At 36.1% G+C, this 24,977-nt stretch overlaps 1 protein-coding gene across 1 annotated transcript in view; it reads left to right on the top strand.

Moving 5' to 3' along the window:
- Nucleotides 1-24,977, top strand: part of LOC126762443 (uncharacterized) — a 442,132-nt gene that overhangs the window by 120,115 nt on the left and 297,040 nt on the right. The window contains exon 5 of the mRNA XM_050479175.1: nt 4,293-5,902. Coding sequence (XP_050335132.1) covers nt 4,293-5,902 — 1,610 coding nt within the window. The remainder of the gene's footprint in view (nt 1-4,292; nt 5,903-24,977) is intronic.

Here is a 24,977-nt window from a genome sequence, read left to right as displayed (position 1 = left end):
CTTTCAATTTAAGATCTGGACGTAAAATGTGCTAAGTCGTTCCATACGTCAGTCCGAGTTGCTGCAGACTTCTTCGAATTGACTCTCCACGTGGTCTATTCGGTCGAATATTACCCAATAATGTATGCTGGGATTCAAGATGCTTGATGGTATTGCGAATAGTACGCTCGTTAGGCCGTTTATGATGACCATAAAATGAGCGAGGCGCACAAAATAGATTCTTTAAGCACGTGAAGTGTCGTAAAAAGTTGAAATATTTGTAAACGTTGTTCAGGCGTAAGTCTTTCTATGATGAAATCCCAAACAATAGTTAACAAAACTAATATGACAGTTTGACACGACTCACACGTGATCTGTCAAAAAGAGGCTATTGAAAAAAAGTATCTCTACTTAGATTAAGATACTTACCTCCGGAGACGGTATATGCCTCCCGGAAGAAACTACGTAAAAATTGTGTCCACAAGACTCTTTCCTAACCATTTACTTAGGATAGGATATATTTTAAGCCTAATTGAGTCAATTCTAATTCAAAATGCTTTATTTAAGTAAATGCTTCATAGAAGCCGCTAACACCAACAACCGACTTTAATCGATACATGTAATATAGTTTCTTAGGAGCAAGTTTAAGCAGTTTATAGGGCATCGGTCCAAATCGGGACAGAGTGCAGGAAATATAGCCTCTTACACTTCATGGCATTTTTTATTTGCTTTCTCTCCGTCCCTACTTTCTTTGTCTATTTCCTATTCTATATGAGTTTTACAGCATAATCGGTTATCGAGTTGGCTTGATGCCATATATTTCTCTGAATCTATCTATATTATTATAATATTTATGGCTACCGATTAGAACAATTTCTGTTATGGATAGCCACGTTTTTATAATATTTATATCTTTGTCGACTATATCTTCGATTACCAGGCAGGTTATACCTATGATTATATCTTCAGGAGGTATATATGTTGCCGACAGTGATTTCTGCATAGATGGTTCTATATAGTTCTTGAATTCTCTATCAACTCTAGCTTCACACTTCCAGAAAGCTTTTGAATTTTTTATGCACAAGTGACGCTACAGCGAGTTCATCGTCGAATTTTTACCGTCCTTATGCACAAAAAGCCTCGAAATCAGATACAAAAACCGATGCTAATAAAAATATTTCTGGTTAGAATAGGGTAACAGAGTACGAAGATTTTGGAAACTATTGCGAAAATATGTATATTACGGCTTGAAATTGCCGCGAGATCTAATTCTGATGTACTTTAGAAATTTATTCAGTAAGACAGTAGGAATACCATACAAAACCTACGAACATTAGGTCGAAAAGATGTTCCAAAAATGTTTAGCTGCTCTGTTTTATAGCAAAACTTTCAATAAATTCGAATATTTCACAATTTCCGTACAGAACTTTTTAAAACCTTTCTGAGAAGCACCGACACTGAGCACTTTTATAAAAGTCTTCTGAAGTAAAATATTCCAAAGCCTTCCAAATGATAGCAACTTTTATAACGAAAAATTTAGGGGACGAGAGACAAGACGAAATCCGAAAAAATCTTAGAAACAAAATGACATTTCCACCAAGTTAGCGATTACGTTAAATATGTAAACAAACAAACGGCAACTCACGAATATTTAGCAAACAACAAACGAAAAGTCAATGAAACTACCTAGAAGTTTCCCTCATAATCTCTGCTCGCGGAGTGATGCAGCAAGAATAAACCAATCAAAAGAATGCCAGGCATTATTTGTAGCTATGCGAGGTCGGCAAACTTAAACAAACGCCGCAGGGAAGGGGTGTAGAGTAGGGTGAAAATGAAAAGAAAAGGATGGTGCAAACAAACAGCACTGACAATGAATTTCAATTGAGAAACCCTGCAGCCATCCACGACACCTGCGAGCGGCGCGGGTGGTGTGTAGATAAGTAAGGCGCTCAAAATCACAGCAGAGACAGTATTCTTCACACAAAACATTGAGCTCGTTGTGCCTTTCTCACTGACAAAATCATTAGCAAGTTACTGGTGCTTCTATGGCCGTCCGTCTCTTAGTTTGCGAAGACAGGTAAGCTCCTCTGCTTTTTTCTTCCACTTATCGTCAACTGTGCGGCTGACAATGCCAATGGCCCAGACGTTTTGCATTTCGACAGACTTGAGTCAAAGTAAAAGTTTTTCAATTAATTGAGCAAATTTGCTTAATGTCATATTTCGCGGACGAAGACAATGGCACAAACAGATTAGGTGGTGAGCTATAACGGTAACAATGCCTAGAACAAAGACACATTCGTGAGGTGAACAAACTGTCGGCCATATTGAGGAAGTAAAGATTGCCTAGCAGTTGTTGGTAGTAACATTTAAGACTTTCACGGAATGCGGGTAGAGTTGAGACAATGTCAGATTTGTGTTGGGAATAGTTGTGCGTGTAATAGTATTTGTAAAGGTCTTCGCAATGTCGGCTTAGTAATAACAATAAAGCTAATAATAGTTTGTTAAGTTGAATGGCTTGAGGACGGAAATGTTGGAGCTTTTGTTATGAGGTTTTAGACCTTTTTAATGCAACAATGGTAGGACTCTTCAATATTTTCAAGCACCTTTGAGGATTATGTGAGCTTTTCGACCAGAAATATGAGGGCAGGATCTAAGGTTATGTAAGGTTAAGTAAATATTCTGATTCTCTGTGAGGCCACTTGGATAATTAGAGACAACTAGCGACGCCCGTCCGTTGTACTGCCCAGAACTCCTAGATATGGATCAAAAAGACCGTCGCATATCTACAAAACGCCTAGGGCTGGCAAATTAATTGGGTCGGCTACTATCTACTCCTGCCAATTCGTCGAGTTCGTAGCAAGTGTGGCAAAGTAGTTGGGTCAACCTTAGTCTGGTGAAAACTGGACTGTAGTGGAGGAAGGGTCTAGATGTTTCCATCTCATTTTCCTTCCTGCAACTTTAGCGTCCTCAATAATTTTTAACCCAACCGCCTGAGTTCCCATGAGACAGTATCCAGTTAGACCACCTATCATTGCGGCCATAAGAAACTTGCTAGGAACTAGTAGTTCCATGGATCTTGTAGACCAGATGGTTTTCGCTCACGTGAGGCCCACAGATCTAGCGCCCTAGGCAACGAAGCCAGGGGAACACCTGCTTGTTCCCGTCTTGGTGTGATTTAGGTAAAGATGCTCTTTCTTGTGGGTTCATCTGTTTTACTGTCTCCGACAATTCCGCTGTGAACAGACACCCACACAAGTTTAATATAAAAGTAGAGTTCAACTTATCTTAAGAAGGTTTACCCTAAAATAAGTCGTACTTCGTAGAAGTACATCTGCTGCTACCGTAATGGCTGCCACTTTTATTTTAGAGCCACTACAGTGGTCTGACAGTCTGAAACAAGAGTTTGAGAGCTCCCAACAGAAGACTCCCCCTGAAAACTTCCTCAAACATCCACATATCCCTAGGAGGTATATCATCTAAAAAATGGACGATTTACCTTTCTGTTAAAATTATTCAGCAAAAGAGTTTAACGAGCTTCCATAATCCGAAAATTTCCTTCTTTTTCCTTCAGAGTTCCCCTTATGATACTAACAGAAGTCGTATGACTCAAACGCAGGTTAAGTAGAATATAATAGTGTTCCTCAAAAATTTATCGGATCTCTACTGGTCATCTTTATATCTTACAAACTTGATCAGAGAGATACTTTTACTGAATGGATTTCTGAGACCATCCATCTTACAAGTTGTTGTTGCCTCAAAACTGGTTTGCCCCGCTTTGAATTTCAGAGTTAAGCTACCGCAGAACAATAGTTTATGATCGGAGAATAAAATTCGGATATACAAAGTTCAGACTTAGACTATCAGATTACAGACAATTGTCTGGTACAATTCAAAAGAGGATTTAGTAGGGCATTCGGATTGACCATTTCTTAACGAACCAAAGATAGCCAGCTGGAATTAATGGACATAAGCAAATACTGCGAGAAATGTGATGGATAACCCATATGTGAGAAAGGCGCTGACCTTCTTCATACAATGTGGTATTCTCAGCTCAAGGTCACGGCGAATCTAAGTTCTGCTCGTATAGCCGGCTACCGAGAAGTATACTAATTATAGTTAGAATATGGAAGAAGGCTGGAATCTTAAACTTCACTATACCACTGCCGAGCCGAGTTTTAAATTTGGTCGAATTTCATAGCCATACATTTATATACATACCTACACACATACTCCCATTTACACAATCTTAACTCTTTTTTTAAGCGAATTCGCACGACTGTACAGCGCACTCTAAAAAGTACCGTTTCTTACAGGCAACAACGAGCCCTGAATTCAACCGGGAGCAACATAAAGCAGAAGAAGAAGCAGCAGCGCTAGGCGAAGAGCCATCACATGAACACATAGCCAGCGGCAGCGACATTAAATTGGACACGGACAATGCTGGCGCAGTGCAGTCGGTCGCTGCGAATGACGAGGCCAATGCGACCACAGTACAAACGAAATCCAAGGACACGCTGGCGGCTAACAGCGAGAGCGTCAAAACTGAACGAACGAAAAGCGCAACGAGCAAAATCAACAACAACAACAAGACGACGACGACCAACGGCGAAGCTGCCAAAAGTGCAGCAGCACAAGCTGAAGCAACGAATGTGACAAATGTTGCTGCAGCCGGAGCAACAGGGTACTCGGCGATGGCATTGAACCTGGGCGACGAGGCAAATGCAGAAAATGCGGCAACCTCGGCAACTACAACACAGTCAGGCAGTAGTGAGCAACACAAAAATGTAGGCGGCAGTGGCGGCGCCTTGGAAGGTGGCAGCACCGGCAGCGGTCACCACAGTCGGCGAGAGAAGAAACGACGCGCCGCCACCAGCAGCAGCAGCCGAGAATCGTCTGGCCGACAACATAAAGCAGCCACCATTCCGGCAATGACTATAAGTTGCGATACATGTTGCCAGATGGAATGTGAGCAATACCAACAGCAACAACAACAACAACAGCAGCAGCATACATTGCTGTACTCACAGCCCAGCCGCCGCCATGAGTCGCGTGCCGAAACGAAAACCAAAACAAGTAAAGCCGAAAGAGCGAACAAAATAAAAGACGAAAAGTGGAGAGAGCGCGCCGTGGCAACAACAAAAGCTAGCGCTAATGAGCAAGCAACAATTGCGCCAACAACAGTGCCAGCGTTGAGTACGAGCACAAGCGTGTCAGCTGGGAAAGAGCGGGCAGACTCGCCGCTGTCGTCGTCGTCGCCGACATGCGCAACAGCTATGTTGACACGCGCGAGAGCCGAAGCACAAGATACACAGCCAACTGTAGTAGAGACGCTGCAGCTGCCTGCCATGGCAACAACAACAACAGTAAACACCACAATTACAACAACTAGCACAGACATGATGCAGGCAAAGGCAGTAATAGTGGAACAAATTGGCGCGCAAAGTGCCAACAGCGAGCGCAACATTGAGTCGCACACGCAACATGTTGCTGAGCATGTTGCCAACAGCGCTGTTGTTCAGAATGTTGCCAACAGCGCTGCTGCCAACGAACAGTCTGTTGGCAAGTGCGTAGCAGACGAGGAACTCTCGGAAGTTTCCAGCGCAACAACAACAACAGCTACAACAACAAACGCCACCATCATTATAACGCCAGCTGAAGCCACAGCAGCAACAACAACAATAACAGAAACCATTGCCGCTTTAGAGGAGGCTGTAGACTCGGGCGACGCCACAGTGGCCGCCAAACTGTTAACAGCCTCACCAGCAGCGCCAGCAACATTAACGCCGACGCCAACGCTGGCAGTGACGTCAACAGCGCCAACTGGCGAAGCCATCACCGCAACAACTTCGCCATGCACCAGTGCGGCCAACTCGACGGTCAGTTGTATTTCGGATATCGCAGGTGTCACTACGCCTTCGTACAGGTATGTCGCACGCGCGCGCATTTCACATTTTCACATTTACAGTTTGTTTTGTCTGTTCTTACATTTGTGAGCAAAAAAGTACCTTCGCACCAAAAAAAAAAAAAGAAATTGCAAATTTTCGCAGATATATTATAAGCGGTGCGGTGTGGCGCGGTGCTAAGTCATGTTATGTGTGTGTGTGTGTTTGTGCCTGTGTGTGGCTATGAAGCAAAACGTTGCAGTGCGCTAAAGTGTAGGTGATAATAAATTGGCAGCGAGCGAAATAAGCAATTTCTATATTTTACAAAAAATTTGCTTCGTGCAACAACAACAACAAAGATTAGTTATAGCAACAACAAAAACACCGTTCGAAATGAAAATTTTTTAGTGCTCGCGCGAAATGTGTCGCAGCAATATTTTGTTGCTGTTGTTGTGTTTTCTTTGTTTTTTTTTTTTTGGTTGTTGCATGCATTGGCTGTCTTGAGGTTTTGCTTGCAACAGCGCCAACGTCGATTTGCAGCCATTAATTGTTGCTGCTTGTTACTGTTTTTTCTTTGTTTTTTTTTCGTTTGTGTGTGGAAAAGTCGTCGCAAAAACGTGTGTACGGTATTTATTGGCGATTTGAGCGGGCAAAGTGCTGTGGCAAGTAACGTGTGTGACTTTTTACTATTGTTTTTGTTTTTATTTTTTTTCTTTTTTCGCTCTTTCCAAGGCATTGCATTTGCTTGTGGCCGGTTCTGTCTTTGCCTATCCGCGCTTAAGCTGACTTCCTTGTTTTACTCGCAATTCGTGATTCGGCCGAAACGCAACACGTTCCTCGGCGCGCGTACTTAAAGTTGGTGTGGCGACCAGTCTAAGCCGATTTGACATTTTACGCACCATCTATGCCAGTGCCGAGCGACACAAACGTACGCATGTTTTAGCTACCGTTATCCGTTGCTGTTGTTGTTTTCGTGTTTATTGTTGGCGCAGCTGAATAAGCTCAATCGGGCGGCGGTTTAAGGCCTTGTGCCCGAGTGTCCTTCTGTGGCAACGCACTTACACACAATGCTGTATTTATGGCGCTGTGTACGTGTGTGCGTGCAATATTTTTTGCAACTAAATAAATACAAATATTAAATAGATGCGCTAAAAAATAAATTCAAAATAAAATTCATGAAGAAAATTCAAATGTAATTTACGGAAAAATTTATAAAAATAATAAAAGGTTTCTAAAGAATTATATTAAAAAATATATTTAATTAATTGGAACATTAAACAAGAATATAATAACAAATATATTTATTTTAATAAACACAAAATTAATCAAAAAAAAAAATTAAAATGATATTTGCCCACAAATTTATAAAAAAAAAATTTAAAAATTTTAAAAATATTATAAAAATATAAGCCAAGAAGAAATTACAAATAATTAAAGTATAAAAAATTATTCAAAACTAAAATAATTAAAAATAGTAAAAAACTATAAAGAAATAATATTGCAAAAAATGGGAACAATATATTTAATAAACTGAAATTTTAAAATAAGAAGTAACAAGTTGCAAACAAAAAAATATAATAAATTAAAAAAATATTATGTAAAAAAAATTAAATTAAAAAAATATTAAATAAAAAAATTAAATTAAAAAATTATTAAATAAAAAAAATTAAATAAATTTCATAAATTCAACTGAATTTAACAATTTTATTATTAATTTTTTTATGCGTATATTATTTTCTGTTAAACTTATTTAATTTTTTCGAATGTTCTTACGCAAACGCCTCAATACGGCCAAATTGAACTTCTTATTGACCATTTGTCCCTCCGGAACAAATTCATGATGCACTAAACCACGAATGTAGAAAGAAACAATGTGCATTACCTTGTTGTTACCTTGCTTTTAGAGCATTTTTTTTTATTTCGGCTCGTTTTTTCCCTCCATTCCGATGTTTGTTGACTTGTCTGCACTTTAAACTTATAAACCCATGTCCAATCGGTACGTCAAAAAAGCGACTTGTTTACGGTACTCTTTTTGAAAAAAAAAACAGCTTTATCGGGACGAGTCGAGCAAGAACGTGTTTCTTACCCAAAATATCCACCAAAGTCAAACGAACGGACTCGCGAGAGGTGTGTTAGAGAGATTACAAGTCTCTAACACTTGCCTGACGATTTGCAAGCACCATATCCTTCACTTTTTTTTTAATTTTCCTCAGTTGAAATGGTTGAAGGTCGTCCAGAAAGAGGCATCTCTCGTCCGTCTTTGAAGGCTTTGTACCAGTCGCAAGCTTGTGGATTTTAATCACCGTAAGCCTTTTCCAACATTCGAACTATTCCGCACACGAAATTTGGTTAGAATTACAAAGTTTGAGACAAATTCTTTGTTCGATATTTTTTTCCATTGTAAAAATCGCCACGCACTATTGAGGTACATACATATACCGACTTAAGCAGCTGGTGTAAACAAACTGGTTCATAGATCGCTCTCATAATTGGAATAGTTAAATATCATTTACCCAAGGTATTTAGTTTCAATTTCCGAGTGGTCTTTTGTCTTAATGTAGTGTATATGAAACATATGAATAAGAATTAGCTTAAAATTAATTAAACGAAATAAATTTGATAAAATTAATATTATTCGGTATAAAATTAAAAAAAAAAATACTTAATTAATTTAAATAATTAATATATAAAAAATAATATTATATCAGTATAATTAATTAATTAAGGAAATTTAAAAATTTAATTTATTAAAAATGGTAACTTTGGCGTAAAAATATTAATTAAATTAAAATTTAAGTTTGATTTTTAATTAAACAACTTTTTTGAACTCAATTAAAATTAAAATTTAATGATAATTAAATTCAAAAATAATAAAATATTATACTTGCAAAATAATATTAATTAAAATACCAATATCTACAGTAAAATCAAATGATTTACTTGTTCAATTATATTAATTTATTTAATCATTTGAAGTAAATTAAATTAACTAATTAAATAATTGACTAGTTAAATCGAATCATGGAATTAAAATATCTAAATTGAAATTAGTTTGTGGTAATTAAATTATTTATTTAATTGTTTGAAATAAATTAAGTTTAACTCATAAATCCAATTATATAATTAGTTAAATTAAGTGAAATCAATTTAATTAATTATTTAAATTAGGTTTAATTAGGTAATTAAATTAAAGTAATTTAAAACATTAAAATTACGTAACATAACAAAAAATAAAATAACTTAACATAACAAAACAAAAAACATTTAACAATTAGAATAAATTCAACTAATTTTAATATTAATGAAAGTAAAATTAAATATAAATTAACAAAATTTAATTGTGCTTTATTTCAATTAATTCAAATTAATCTTCTTATTTTCATTAAATTTAATATTATAAATTAAATAATAATTAAAATTTGATTGCTTAATTAAATTAACTAAATATACTAATTATATCTAATTATGTATAATAATTAGTTAAATTAAGTGAAATGTATTTAATTAATTATTTAAATTAGGTTAATTAGTTAATTAGGTAAATTAAATTTAATTAACTTAAAATTTTAAAATTACGCAGCATAACAAAACATAAAATGACTGAATGATGAAAGTTTAACTAATTATAATAATAATGAAATTATACTAAAATTATTAAATTTATTTTAATAGCACTTTATTTTATTTAGTTCATTTGAAAGTTTTTATTTTAATTATGTGTTAAGTAATATTATTACTTAAATTTGATCATTTAATTAAATTAATTAAAATTTAGTGTAATTAATTGTTTCAATTATAAATTTAGCTTAATTAAATTAATAATTATAAACTTAATTTCTTTAATTAAATTTTAATATAATTTATTGTTTCAATAAAAAATTTAATTAAATTAATAATTTTAAATAAAATTTTTTGAATTAAATTTTAATATACTTAATTTTTTCAATTCAGATTTTTGTTTAATTAAATTAATAATTTTAAGCTTAATTTATTTAAAAAATTTAAATTAAATTAATTAAAGTATAATTAAATTAAGTTAAATTAACATGCAATAAAATAATCTTATAGCATAACATAAAATAAAATAAATAATGGTAATTATATTACCAATAAAAACCAAATGCTCCAAAAATAACTTATTTAAAAAAATAAAAAATTCATAAGACAAATTCTAAACTAAAATCATATCATTGCTACATTCGACATTCGTTAGATTTTTCCTGCTTCGTTTGTGCCGTACGAATACGTTACCATGAAAAAATGCGTATGTGTGTGTTTTTGAATATATACACGTACATAAGTATATATATATGTATATATATACATATATATTCATATATATAAAAACTCAAAAGTCAGAAGCATAAAGTGCTCTTACACATACATACATACATGCATATGTACATATACATACATATGCAATAGCAACTGTAATTCAATCGACACCACTCGTGCATAATTTTTACGGTTTTTTCGTAATTTTTTTTTTGGTTTTTGTTTTGTTTTTATTTATTTTGGTTTTTTATTTCTTGCGCATATCAATCAAACATGTCAAAATCTTATTTTTATTTAGTGGGAATATACTGAGCCAATTGTGGAGTGAGTTCAAGTGTTATATATCAATGTACATATTTATCGATATATATTATATGTATGTATATAAGTGAGTGTGTGTAATTACACTCGTGTTCGCCGCGTATGTGTGTGTGCTAAAGAAGGAAAAAAATAATGATTGCCAGAAATTAATACAATTACAACAAAAAATTTGCCAAAATTAAAAGAATTACAAAAAATCGTTAAAATAAAGTTAATTAAAGAATAAGCGCAAAGGCATCGCCATAGCAGCCAAGCAGCAGTAAAAGTGAAAAGTGTACAACAAAAACAAAAAAAATAATAAGCAAACAAAAAAATTGAATAAAAAGCAACTACAAGCACTTGGAGAGCCGGACAGGAGTACAGCTCACTGCAAGCGATTTTAAGGAAGTGGAATTTGCGCTTCCGGCACGTACGTAGCTCCTTACATTTTGCACATACAAACATTTTTGCTTCACATTGCATGTACATGTGTGTGTGTGTGTGAGTGTGAGTGTGAATATTTGTGTGTTGATACAAAGCATTCTCCAAGGAAATCGCTGCTGAATGCAGCACCAACACGCAAGCAAGTGCATGCAGATACAAACACAAACACACATACACTGAAATACATGCACACATACACTTAAATACATGCACACACTCACACACATGCGTTTAATAAATGCATACCTTGGCTGAGTGCGTTTATTCACGCGACTGCGGTGTTAATATTAGAACTTGCTGTGTATGTGTGTTTACTGCTTCACATGCATGTATGTGTGTGTGTGTGTGCCTTGTTATTTTTACTATGAGAAAACTGTGTCACATGCGGTAATTATGAAGTGCCGTTGCAGCTATTTCAATATCCTGACTACTAAGCATACTCACATACACATATATATGTATATATATAAATATGCGCTTACACACATACATACAAGGTACTTGTGCCAGCTGGTGTTTTAATAATCTCTTATACTTATTTCTGAAGAGACTTTCCAAAACGTTTTTGCTTAGCTGGAGCTATGTATATATATATATATATATGTATATATTCATAATCTAAATTTGTATGTATGAGTGTGTGTGTGTGCGCCTGTGTTTTCTCGCTCTCCTTAAGTTTGGCTTGCACTTAAGAAATTGCAGGCAGCCACCTACTCTAACTGTAACTTAGACTCGCACCGCATATTTGCCTCCGGTTGTGCATACATTGACACTACTTCACAAAAGTGTTGACGCCAGCAATTGGTTATTGACCCAGTGCGCACCGTGGCGCTTGCACACACTTAATGTGAATTTGAATTATTACTGTAGAATTAAGTAAATTTATGTGTATGTAAGTAATTATTAATTATTTAATGCCAAAAGTTGTTAAAATTGAGCTAGCTGGCTTGAGGTTGAAAGTTTTATGTAGCAAAATTTATCATTATTGCTGATTTTTCTGGAAAAGACAATTAGTCACTTGAAAAAATCTAAAAACTTCTCGAAGACCGGAAATTCATGCACTAAACAAATTTTATGAAGTTTTAAAAGGTTTCCTTTAATGCAAAAGATTTTGAAGACGCCACCATACTGACTGCAACTTGTTTTGCTAAAAGAATCTCAGAAAGGAAACTATGCAATTATGAGGAATCAAAAGTCTTTTATATAAAGTAAATAGTGATCCATTTCGAGGTTGCCCCCTTTTTTAAGGAAAAAAACACAGAAACTTCACATTTAATGCGAACTTTTTATTATCGTTCGAAAGCACATTCTTTGGCAGTTAGTTTTTGAAGATTATCTCTTTCAAATGTTGACCGCACCTATGTACGTCTCACATGGTACATCCGTTGAGTTCAATTTTCACTGACTCGTTCGAGCATTTCGACTGGTAGCAGGCGAATCACATGCGTGATGTTTTGCTCTGAGGCCTTTGTTTGTTTTCAAAAGGGGAATCTTCCTTAGATACTGATACTTAGTAGTATGCAGTATGCACGATTCGTAGTGCTCGCTAAAGGTACACCCCATTCGTTACCACGCCTAATCAGTATTATCTTACTATATTGGACTACATACTAAACCCTTAACTCCGTCACCTGTAGCTTTGTGGAAAGGCCCTGCAGTACCGCAGTACCAACTTAGCCTATTGGCTCACGTCATTAGCTCGTTATTCGCGGCTCTAGCTTCACTGCTTCTTTGTTGTTCGGCTCCTCTCAGCTCTTGTAGAGCTGTCGTCCTCTCCATGGCATAACATACTTGTCTCGATTGCAGCATATTAGGCACTACATTATCAGGTGTTATCCGGCCAGCCAATTCCATCTCCAGATCCTGCCGCTCTGTTGTAAATCTCGGGCAGTAGAAAAATAAATGCTCCGCATTTTCGCTACTGCTAACATAGAAAGAGCAAGTAACTCCATTGTCATGACCGTACCTATGCAGTTACAGTCTGAAACATCCTTGTCTTGATAGAAACTATTTCATGTAAACGTCTATCTCGTCGTGCTTTCGTTCCACTCATGCTTTTACATTTCCGATTAATCGGTGCGTCTGTGTCCCAATGATTTTGCCATTCCACCCTGCTGACTTGTCTTTTCTCTTTACTTTTCTCGAGCCATTATGTCTGGTGGCATTATACCAGATATAATGCTAGCGGCTTCGTGCGGAATGCGCTAATAGTTCTAATTGCGCTTAGCCGGAAGGTGCGGCATACTTTAAAACTGATTGGTTATCCATGGTCAAAAGTGCTTTGCTGTTTTTTTTGGTCCTCCATGATTCTAGATAAGACCGCATTTACACGGGCAACTTTTTCGCACACTTTTTCAATGTGGGCTTTGTAGCTGAGTCTCGCGTCTCACCAAGGTACTTTATCGCTGATTATTCGTCAATATTTGGGAGATATTCTTGAGTTTTTGTTCTGTAGTTGAAGTTTTGAGCTCTTTAGCCAATGCTCCGAGGCCTGAGTCGAAGCAAGATTGTCCGCAAAGACTTAAGACTTCACACATATCCCCACATAAGAAAGTCTAATGGTGTGGTGTCACACGATTTTGGTGTCCAATCGACTGGCCAAAGACTTGAAATTACCTGCTCACCGAAGTGTTCTCTCAATTAGTCCATTGATTGATGCGCTGTGTGGAAAATGGCAGCTCTTGAATCACTTCAGGTGGCTCTTCGTCACAAATGCGGCAATTTTGCTTGTTTATGTACCCTTTGTGCCAAAAATGGGTCTCATCGTTTAACTAAATTTGGTTCGAAAACGTCGGATCTTCTTGGAACTTTTCAAGAACTCATTGAGCGAAGCGATGTCGCTCGGAAATGTCGAGTGGCTTCAGTTCTTGCACAAGCTGTAGTTTCTACGCTCTCAATTTAAGATTTCGACGTAAAATGCGCCCAAATACAGGAATTTTTGTAATTAAGCTGAACGATTTGCAATCGTTGGTCAGCCGTAAGTCTTTCCATGTTGAAATGCCAAACTATACTGAAGAAAAATACCGTGACAGCTTGACAAGACTTACGCGAGATCTGTCAAAAAAATGCTATTGAAAAAGTACTTCTACTTGGTTCACCGTGTGCCATATAATATCCAAGTCTTAAGAAGTTAGTCTATTCAGTTTATGATTTAAAAATTATTTTTTTACAACTAATTAGTTAGCAAAAAGAAGTTAGTCTATTCAGTCTCTGAAATTAAACAATTATTCGAAAAATTGCGTTTTACATAAAGGAACTTATCTGAACTTATAATCATTAAATGTTTAGTTGCTATGTATATTTCTGGCCTAATAATGTAAATAGGCATATTTATCAACGTAAATGGTTTTCTCTTTTTTAATTTTTTTTGTCGATTGCTGTTTTGTTTCGGGCTCATACGCAGAGATCCATGATTCGTCACCTGTGACGATCTTATAAACGTCTTTTGAAGCACCGCGATCGTATGTTTTCAGCATTTCTTTACACCAATCCAACGAGCCTTTTTTTGAGCGATTGTCAAATTGTGCGGGATCCAACGAGAACAAACCTTTTTTACGGCCAGGTGTTCATGCAATATCAATGTATGCTTTTTCATGCCTCCTGAATTGCATTTTATCAGTTCACGTCGGCGAACTTTCTGGCACAACGGCTGTTTTTGGACGACCTTCACGGAATTCGTCTTTGAGAACGTCGGCCGCGATTAATTCGTTTTACCAGTTTTTCACAGTGCTATAGGATGGTTTCATCTTTAGTTGCACTTTTGTTGTGATAATCTACGTCGAAAGTTGTGAAATATGATCGACGAAAATGTTCACGAGTTAATTCCATTTTTCTGGCCGAGATAAATTTTGATATCGTAAATAAAACAATTCCCCAGTTCTAGTGATGTTATGCTAAAAAATGTCAAACTTTCCAATGGAAATGTCAGATTGCACCTGGCAACACTTAGTGTTGCCCTAGGCCAGAATTTATATAGCAGATCTCGTATCGTGGACTGGCCCAGTAGCCGCCAGTTTGTATTCCAATATTTGTATAAAATTTATGATATATGCCAGTCTCTTTAGCTTACACCAGCTGCTTCTTCGTTTTGCTACTCTACAAATTTTTCCAAATCGAAGGCAGCTAAAATTTACAAAACTTTCTTCCCTCCAACTTTCCAAAAAGTCGTTTTGCAACACACACATGCTTTAATAATGGGTTTTGAGCTCATATTCCCTGCACAGCAATTACCACTTGCTGGTATAAGGACCCTTAGTGATAATTATTAATTTAACTTTAGTTATTAAAATAACCGTTATTTGCAGTCCGCACTTCAAAAAGTATAAGTTCGTACGCCACTATCCCTCCAACAACAATTACAAAGTTGATACATCTGCTGTCATAAGTGTATAAGTATGCGTAAGCCCACCATTTTTAGTTTTTTTTGAGTATTTGCCTTCCGGTTTATCAGCAGCGACGCGGCGCTAGATATATGTATGTATGCATGAAGTGAGGCACACTTAACCAAACACTAATTTCATGGCGAGGTCATTAATCTGTGCTTCAAAAATTCCATTCAACTTTTCACTTGTGTCTCACTAATTTGGGTTTTATTTTAAGTATCTCCTACACATACTTATGCATAGAAGTATAGAAGTCTGTATGTATATATGTATGTGTGGGCATATGTTCTAGGCCCTGTACATATATACAGTTGGAATACACATGTGCTTTTCGGCTGAACTGCGTCCTCTGCATCTCCCGCTCTGCCTCCACCTGCCTCCTTTTTCCACCAACTCCGCCGGTTAGCGCTTGTTTACTTGGCTGGTGGGCGAATGCCATTAGTGTCAGATTGGTTTGAGTCATTTGCCTATCGAATGCGCACTGATTGTGCGTCTTTGCAATTTTGTCAACTCAAATGTAGCAAATTGTACCGTGTTGCTGTTGTTGTTGTGCGGCGTATTTGTAGTGCTAAATAGGATTGCAGGACGCAGCTGACGAACATAGAGTCGCGTTGGCTCGGGTTGAGAGTTCAAATTGTTTCAAATGTGTAGGTAAAAACTAAATAAAGGTTCGTGGTATCCACTTTTCAATTCACACAAAGGACACATTAAGCGGATTCATATGTTTGCCGTCCTTTTCAATTCTACGCGTACATTGACCCCTGAAAATATTTAAATATTTAAAGAGACGATGTGTTGGTGAGTTGTTAGCGTGCGGATTCAATTGAAATGAGATAACAAATTAGAGCTGTTGTCTTAAATTAATGTTTGCTCGGAAATTAAAGCCAAAGTGAATGCAAAACAAGGAAAGACTGTTAACGTTGGCTCTATGGAGCCTATATGGCGGCAACTGCGTCGATACTCCTGAGCTGGAGTGCTCACATCCATTCGGACGACATGACCTAGGAAGCACAGCCGCCGTCTCTTAATTCGCCGAACTATGTCAATATCGTCGTATATCTCGCACAGCTCCTCGTTCAATCGGCTGCGGTATTTGCGTTGCCAATGCGCAAAGGACTATAACTTGCAACACCGATTCATCATTTGTTGTCAACGTCCATGCCTCTGTGACATATAGCAGGACGGAGATGACGAGTAATTTAGAGAGTTTAGTCTTTGTACGTCGAGAAAAGACTTTACTTCCAAACTTGCACCTGTTGGCAAGCATTATTATTTGTTGCATTTTTATTCTGACATTGTTGTTGGTGTTATATGTAATACTACTTCTAAAATAGACGAAATTATCTACGACGTCGAAGTTATGACTGTCAACAGTGACGTGGGAGCCAAGTCGCAACTGTGACAACTGTTTGTTTGATGACAGCAGACATTTCGTCTTGCCCTCGTTCACTACCAGTCCCATTTGCTTCTCTTCTTTGTCCAACCTGGAGAAAGCAGAACTAAAAGCGCGTTTTTTATGGCCATTGATATCGATGTCATCGGCGTATACCACCAGCTGTACACTCCTATAGGAGATTGTACTTTCTGGATGCAGATCTGCAGCTCGAATTATTTTCTCTAGAGGTAGATTGAAGAAGTCGCACGATAGGTAATCGCCATGTCTGAAACCTCGACAAAAAGACGGGCATAGTTAAAACGGCACCTTTCCAATTGAGAACCGGACATTCCAGGTACATGCTCTCAAATCCTGATCCTTAATACGTTTGAGGTGGTCTTTATAAAAAGGAGGGTCTTTCATTCGAGGCCGTTTTGTGGCAGGTCCCAAACCCAGCGCACAACCTCATGGAGGGAAGTTTCGCCCTCTCACTTTAGATGGCCTTCAAACGGATGTTTTTTTGGCTGCCCAGAGGATATTTGGTCTAGGGCCGGCAGTCTTGAACTGGTTGAGCCTTAGGTAAAAAAATCGTTTTTGGCCACTCCCAAGTGAATGGCGCTCAGAAATCGTACCTCACTAGGGTGAACTTTTCCACATGGCTGTATCCCAAAGCCCAAGAGACAGACAGAGCTAAATCGACTCAGCTCTTCACGTTGAAAATTCATATACATACTCGTACTTTATAGGATTGTTGAGGTTTTCTTCTGTTTGTTAAAACATTGTATCCTATTCAGGGTATACACATTGATTCAGAGATTAGATTACACGATATCTTTGATAATTTCCACAGCTGAATACTGTTGAACAATGATTATTGTAATCAGCCATTGAATGCCATAACTGTTATATTCCGTGATTTTCTTTCTTCATTCAAAGTAGACTGGAACACATAAATATTAAAATTGCTTCTAACATTGCTCTGAGTGTTTGTACTGAATGATGGGGTTACAGCAAATGTATACTACCAAGAGCTTTCTTTATGTAATAAATTGACTCTTATTATCTATTTTAGGATCCTTCGCCTTCCCGTTGTCTTCTCTATTGGACTCATTTTGGGTTCTTTCGTAGGTGCGTGGTCAATAAATGTTTTCCGAATGAGTATAGTAGATAATGTACTTATCTTAGATTATGTTGTTCTTGAGAAAAAGCGAGCAACTGGAAAACCAGGAGAGAATCTTCATTAAGGAGATATGAAAAGTGACTATGGGAAATCCTTAGATTAAGCAAGTATAAGATTGACATTCGATTTTGGGTTCTAACTGAATACGACTTAAGCTGGGTCCTATTGGCTTATATGACCGAAGTTTCAAAATTGTTTCCTATTCACTACATTGTAGTGACATGAAACATAAGCAAGCAATTTTATGGAATGCTGCCTACTTGCCAGTCTCTTACTGGCCCCGGATTCATGTGCGTTCCGGTTAGGCGCTTTTGTAGTTTTAAGACAGTATTTTTGATCCGTACTTAGGATTACGTGGTCTCACGTATTATCAGTCTATTTATCTTACATAAGTTTAGTAGTTACAAAATTTATTCCTTGGTCGGTCAGATGGACAAATGCTCGGAAGTTAATTCGTTTCCTTGTTTTGTTCATTTCGCTCTATTTAATTCTATTTTTGATTAGATACTGCAGGGTCCGGCACTCGAAGTGTAACCAATTAAAAAAGCCAAAAAATCGGTTTGGAAAATTATTAATTTTTTTTAAATACAAAATGTGTGAAAATAATCATAAACTCAGGACCAAGTCACTTTCGCTCGATATGACCACCTTTTGCCTTAACTATGGCCTTGAGACGGTCAAAAAATGAATCGCAAGCTGGCCGAATGTGACTTGCCGGTATTTTGGCCCACTCACGGATAATTGCTTTCTTCAGCATCTCGAGACTGGTGTATTTTTTACTTCGGACCTTGCTCTCCTAAATGGCCCAGAGAGAATAATCCTTTGGATTCGCATCTGGTGAATTCGAGAGCCATTATGTGGTCGTAATGAAGTTCGGAACGTTGTTTTTTAGCCATTCTTGGTTCACTCGCGCTTTGTGAGACGGTGCTGAGTCTTGTTGAAACGTCCATGGTTTGCGACCGAAATGTTTGTTTGCCCACGGCTTCAAAGCAACCTCCAGAACACTTTCCCGATAATATGTCACATTTACTTTGACACCAGACTCGATGAAAATAATTGGAGAGCGCCCATCTCGGTGACAGCGGTCCAAACCATTATTTATGGCGGGTGCTGCCTCCTGGTGGCCAACCGATGACTTAGATTCTCGTATGAACGGTCGGTCAAGTAAACCCTATCGTTTTGAGAGTTTACGAATTGCTCAATTGGAAAAAATTTTTCGTCAGAAAACACAATGTTCGGAATTTGACCGCTTTCGGCCAAGCGAAGCAACTGCTTCGCTCTCTCAAGGCTTACTTGTTGCTTCTTCGGTGTGAGATCATGGGCCTTTTGGAACTTGTAAGGCTTGACCTTTAGCTCATTTTTCAATATGCGTCGGATGCTGCGGTTGGGTTTTTTTTAGTTCTTTATCCATTTGATTGGCACTTTGTCGTGGATTTCGCTCAAGTCGCTTCTTCACTTTCCGAACCATCTCACATGACGTTGCAGTCTTTTGATGACCACCTCCATGGCGTTTTGCGATGCTACTAGTATCATTGTAACGAGTGATGGTGCGATAAACAAAAACTTTATTCACATTAAGGTGTTTGAGCTCACGAACAATTGCTGGCTGTGATTTTCCAGCTAAATATAAAGCAATCACACTATTACGTTTGAATTCCATGGCTGATCACTTTTTTTGCGTTCACTTTTGGCAAAACGCTTTTGTACACTTGTGAACATTACTCCGAGCTGTGATTCAGTAAATTTATAAACAACGACAGCTGCGGGAACGGTCTGAAGTTGGTTACACTTCGAGTGCCGGACCCTGTATTATATAAAAACAGTTTTTAAAAGCTTTATACATTTTTTTTTAAAGTAGCTCTGCTATCATTGCACTTATGTTCGAACTAAACTAACTGGACTTCGAATAAAAATTCATGTTTACAGATACAACTTATTTTTGTTGTTTACAGAGAACTTTAAAGAAAATTTTGACTCCAATTTTCAAGAAAGATTTTCTTAAAAAATATCTTGAAATGGTGTAGAAAATGTATGTCAAGAATGAAATAAAAAATTTCAAAAAAAAAGTGTTTGAGAGCAAAATGGTCTGATTTACTATGATAAAGTATATTCATAAAAATTTAAAAATAAAAAAGATTTAAATATAAAATTTACATTTTTTTTACAAAATTTTTTCTCGTAATTTTCTCTACAAAAGTCCAAATGATGCACTCCACATAAAGCTTTTAAAATTAAATGTCGTGCAAGCCTATCTCTAGCATGCTCTTCAAACATTTACAAACACATACACACGCTCATATATACCCATATTTACATATAAAACATTTGGTTAACCAAAATGGCAAAATAAAATGGAAACTTTTGCCCAAAGTTATAATCCTCAATGAACAACAAATATTTGATGTGGGTTGCACCGAAAGACAAATGGTGAATCGATGACCGGTAATCTTTTAGAGACTTGGCCAAGACACGAGCGGCGCACAAAGCAAACAACAAACAAACACACGCATGTACTAAGCTGTGTGGTTGTGTGTCAATATATGTTTGAGTGTAGTTGTTGTTGCTCACATTTAAATGGCCAAGCAACGACAAAATTAAGAAACCAAGAAAGAAGTTCAATGCTTTTTAAGACAAGACAAGATTTGTTTCCACACGCTGCTTTGTACTCTGCCTACATTCGGGTTGTGGGCGTACGTAAAACAATAACAACAACATGCGGCAACACTAAACGCACAGCTGCGACACTTTTGCGGCCAGCAACAACACGAGCTCTTACTAATTTTTATTAAGATCTGTGTGTGCGTGTGTGTCGGCCGTTGCGTACACGCACTTCTGTAAATGGTAATGACAGCGCTACATGTTGTTGTTGTTGTAAATTAGTTTTACTTACACCAGTTGCTGCCCACTGTTGCCTTAAATATTAATTCACTTTTGTTGTATAACATTGTCGATTGACGATTGTTGTTGTTGTGATGCTGCTTTAGCCATTTGATTATTTAGTATCTGGTTGTTCACTTGAAAGAAGTGGAAATCTCCGCATTTGGTCAAAGCTATTTGAGTGGAGCCACCAAATTCTGGAGAATGACGCAACTGACGGCGATTTGCTCCTCAATCAGAGTTTGGACAAATTATTTAGCTTGGACAATTGGACTGTTAATTAAAAAGTATGTGTGTTTCCTCTGTCAGATTTGTTTTTTTTTCTGTTTTTATGTTCAGGAGTTTTATCCACTTGTGAATTCGAAAAAATCGATTTTTGGTTTTGCTTTTATATCGAATATATCATGCATATATTTGGGAGTATTCTGATATATATATATATATATATATATATATATATGTATATACATATATGTATATATATTAGGGTGTTTTTTTTTTGAACTATTAATTTTTTTCAATCCCGTCACGAAATTTCCTTGGAAATAGCCTAAAAAAATTCCCTGAAAATTTTAGCCCTTAATGTTAATATTTAGAACTGGACCAAGGCACGTAAAAATTTTCCATTGAAAATACACTACAATCGTGATTTTTTATCTTTAAATTCCTACAGATCAGAGGTGTTTTATGGCATCGCTTTGACTTTAGACGCATATTTCTCAGAATTGTTCACTCTACAAAAGTGCCCAGTGCAACAAAGTCATAACTCACACCGGCGAGTGGCAATATGTAGTACAGGGCTCTAAACCCGATTTTCCCACGAATTTCGCATGTTTGTTGTATATATCTCGTAAATGAGAGAAGCTATAGAAAAAATGTTCATGACAAATTTGTAGGAAATTTTATTTGCCGGGTCGGAGCTCAAAATCGCTATATTAATACTTCTCGTGATATTCGGCTTTTTAAGTAAGGCTTTATAGAATTTTTATAGGTGGTATGTATTAAAAAATCAATAATATGCCAAATATGAGCGCGGTCTGTGAACCAGTTTGTTAGTCTGTTCCGATTTTTAATATCGAACGAAGATTTTGTCTCAAATTTGGTATTTATAACCAAATTTCTTATGACGAATTGTTGCGAATGATGGAAAAGGAATCACCGTAATTAAGTTTTATCAAAAAGCAAAACATTCGAAATGGATCGAGAGATCGTTGAAGACATGCATTGTGCTAGAGGACCTTCGACCTCTTCACCTGATGAAAATATTACAAAAGTGAAGAATATAGTACTTGAAAATTGTCAGTCAAGTGTTAGAGAGATGACAAGAGAGCTCGGCATCGCTCGCGAGTCCTTTCGAATGATTTTAGTGGTTGTTTTTGGTATGAAACGCGTTCTTGCTTGACTCGTCCCGATAAAACGAATTCCAACCCCATATTCATAGACTGCCGATTACACATGGGTTTATGAGTTTGACGTATATCAGTGAGAATTCTTGATGAAACTCAAGGTCGTGTTTTTTCTAGTAATTATATTATATATTTTGACGTCAAAAATGGATACAATCGACTGAATACTTTATACGGGATCAAATACATAATATAGAAATTTCAAACTGGATAAATTTGTTAAGTATGTTTAACAAGGAATCTCAGATAACAAAAAAGACCTTGTGGTGCCAAAAATAAGTTCAGTACTTTCTATAGCACTCATATACCTAATATAAAATTTTTGGAAATCCCGTTACAGTTTATTTCGTATGTATTGGAATAATGTAATAAAGCTTAACGTGGTATTCTAAAAATAAAAAAGTCGACTATATTTATTTTTATATTTTCTAAGTTTAACTATTCAAGAATAAGTCTTCATGACGATTTTTCGAAATTCAAATTATTTTCGAAAATAAAGTAATTTTTGGATGCCGATCCAAACTAGTTTCAGCAGTTCGCGAAACTTTAAACAAGCTTTTCTCGAAACTATCTTTTTCGAAATGACAACCACGATTTCTCAGGTTCTATTATACTAACCCGATTTATCTGAAATTTTGGATAGTCTTCCTTAAAGGCTTGTCTATGGTAACTATCCCTAAATTTCATTTACTGTTTAAAGAGGTAAAAATTGTATTTTTTCGGGCAGTCGCCATTTCTTGAACAAAACTTTAAACATTTCCGTAGTTCTAGATTCGACATTATTCTAGATTAATAATGTGTTTATTTTTTGGTTTCAGATTGTTAGGAGGGTTGAAGTCGTGGGTATGGTTTGGTTTTGAGACCCCCACTTTATGCGCTGCTAATATTTGAAATTTTTAACTTTTTTTATTTAATGATTTTTTCCCGTAATATTGGTAAACAAGGGCTAGAAAAATGGATAGTAAAAATATTAATTGCTTCTTCGGACGACACTTCAAAAACTACTAGAAATTCATTCCACTAGAATAGAATATTCCTTCAACATAATAAAATTAATGTATAATTTACAATGTAGCATAGTTTGATCCGGAAATGTGTGAAATCGGTCCATAAATAACCATAGGCCCTATTATTAGCCATATGTTTCATCATATAATGATTTCGTTAGTAAAGTACATTTTACGTCAAATAAATATATCAATGTTTGAGTTACAGGTATCTTAACATAATATTTTAACATAATGAAGTGGAAATATGTTCTCGAGACCGTCAGACCGATTCTTGACCGCACGCTACCAATTTTCGGCTTTTGGGTTGACTTTATGCAGTGTATGATATAATTTCTAGTTATATGAACTTCATTATTTGTCCAATAGATGACTTCAGTAATCTATATATTGCCTTGTATAAATGCGATCGAGTTACGCTATTAGGCGTTAGAAAGTTAAGATTTTGTACTTAAAAATATTTCTTCGACAGTTTTGTAATTGCTTGACTTAGGTTTCTTTGTTTTCCTTGAGCTCCTTGAGAAGTATGCCATATTTTAAAGTTTTCTGCGATAAAGGTGAAAATGAAGTCTAAAGGCCTGATGATGTTGTGAATATTATTATATTATTATCATACATATCTATTAATATAAGAATTTTCGTATTTCTGGTGAACTTTTTTATTAGTAAAACAATATGTTTATTCCCAAAGCATTAAGACTATATAGTTTACCCGCAAAATATTTTCAGCTTACTGTTGCGAGCTATCAAAAAGCACTCATTGTTATCCCTACCTTAATAACATTGGCTCCCGTAATCCTCTAAGCATAATATAATTTGAATATAAAATGATTTACCCAAAAATGTGTCGAAAAAAAATATTTTCCTCTACCAATAAATTAGTTTCCACAAATTATGATGAAATTTCTTGATTAAAAATTGTTCTAGGAAATATTGCGATTTCTGAGTTTATTTATACATTTTGATTGATTGAATTTCGGCAGCTAAAAGCATTACGAAATTCAAGTGAAACTCGTGAATTTTTAATAGGCGAGCGAACGGACGAAATTTGGAATATATTTGTTGTTGTATTGTACATATACATACTTATATAGCTTATATAGAGATAACCCGAGATTGAGTAGGAAGCGGCGGTAATTATTTTAGGCGTAAAACCGCAATTTCACAAAGCCAAATTTAGAATGAGAGATTGATTGTTGTTTTACATGACGCCAACGCCAACGCCAAATAAAACAGCAATAGCAACAACAAGACGAAAAGCAACCACAAAAGCAATAATAACAAGAAAAACAATGGCATGATAAAAGCAATAACAAGTATAAAAGTATTAACAACAACAAAAGCAATTACAACAACAAAAGTAGGAACAACAACAAAAGTAGGAACAACAACACAACAACAACATTCTATGCGATAACAAAAATAAATGAAATAACAAAAACAATAGCAGCAATAACAAAAACAACAAAACCTTTAATAACAATAACAATAAAAACTGAAATAATAACAACAACAACAAAAGCAACAACAACAAAGCCTTTAATAACAATAACGTCAAAACTAACAACAAAAACTTAAATAATAACAACAACAACAAAAAATAATAATAATAATAACAAGCAACAACAAAAAATATAATAATAACAACAACAACAAAAATAAGAATAACAACAACCAAAACCAATAACAACAACAAACCAACCAACAATTGCTTACAAAGTTTTACAACACAACAACTACAACAACAAGCAATCAACTTTAATGCCCCATATTAGCCGCTTGTGGTCAAACCGCAAGAAATGTGTCGTCCAAAGGCGCCAACAGTCAACAACGGCACTTTATTTTAACTCACCTTTTCCTACCATCCATT

Source organism: Bactrocera neohumeralis, chromosome 6, assembly GCF_024586455.1.
Source record: "Bactrocera neohumeralis isolate Rockhampton chromosome 6, APGP_CSIRO_Bneo_wtdbg2-racon-allhic-juicebox.fasta_v2, whole genome shotgun sequence".
Classification (NCBI taxonomy): domain Eukaryota; kingdom Metazoa; phylum Arthropoda; class Insecta; order Diptera; family Tephritidae; genus Bactrocera; species Bactrocera neohumeralis.
The sequence above is the reverse complement of the archived record's forward strand: the minus strand, read 5'-3'. Positions and strand labels throughout refer to the sequence as shown.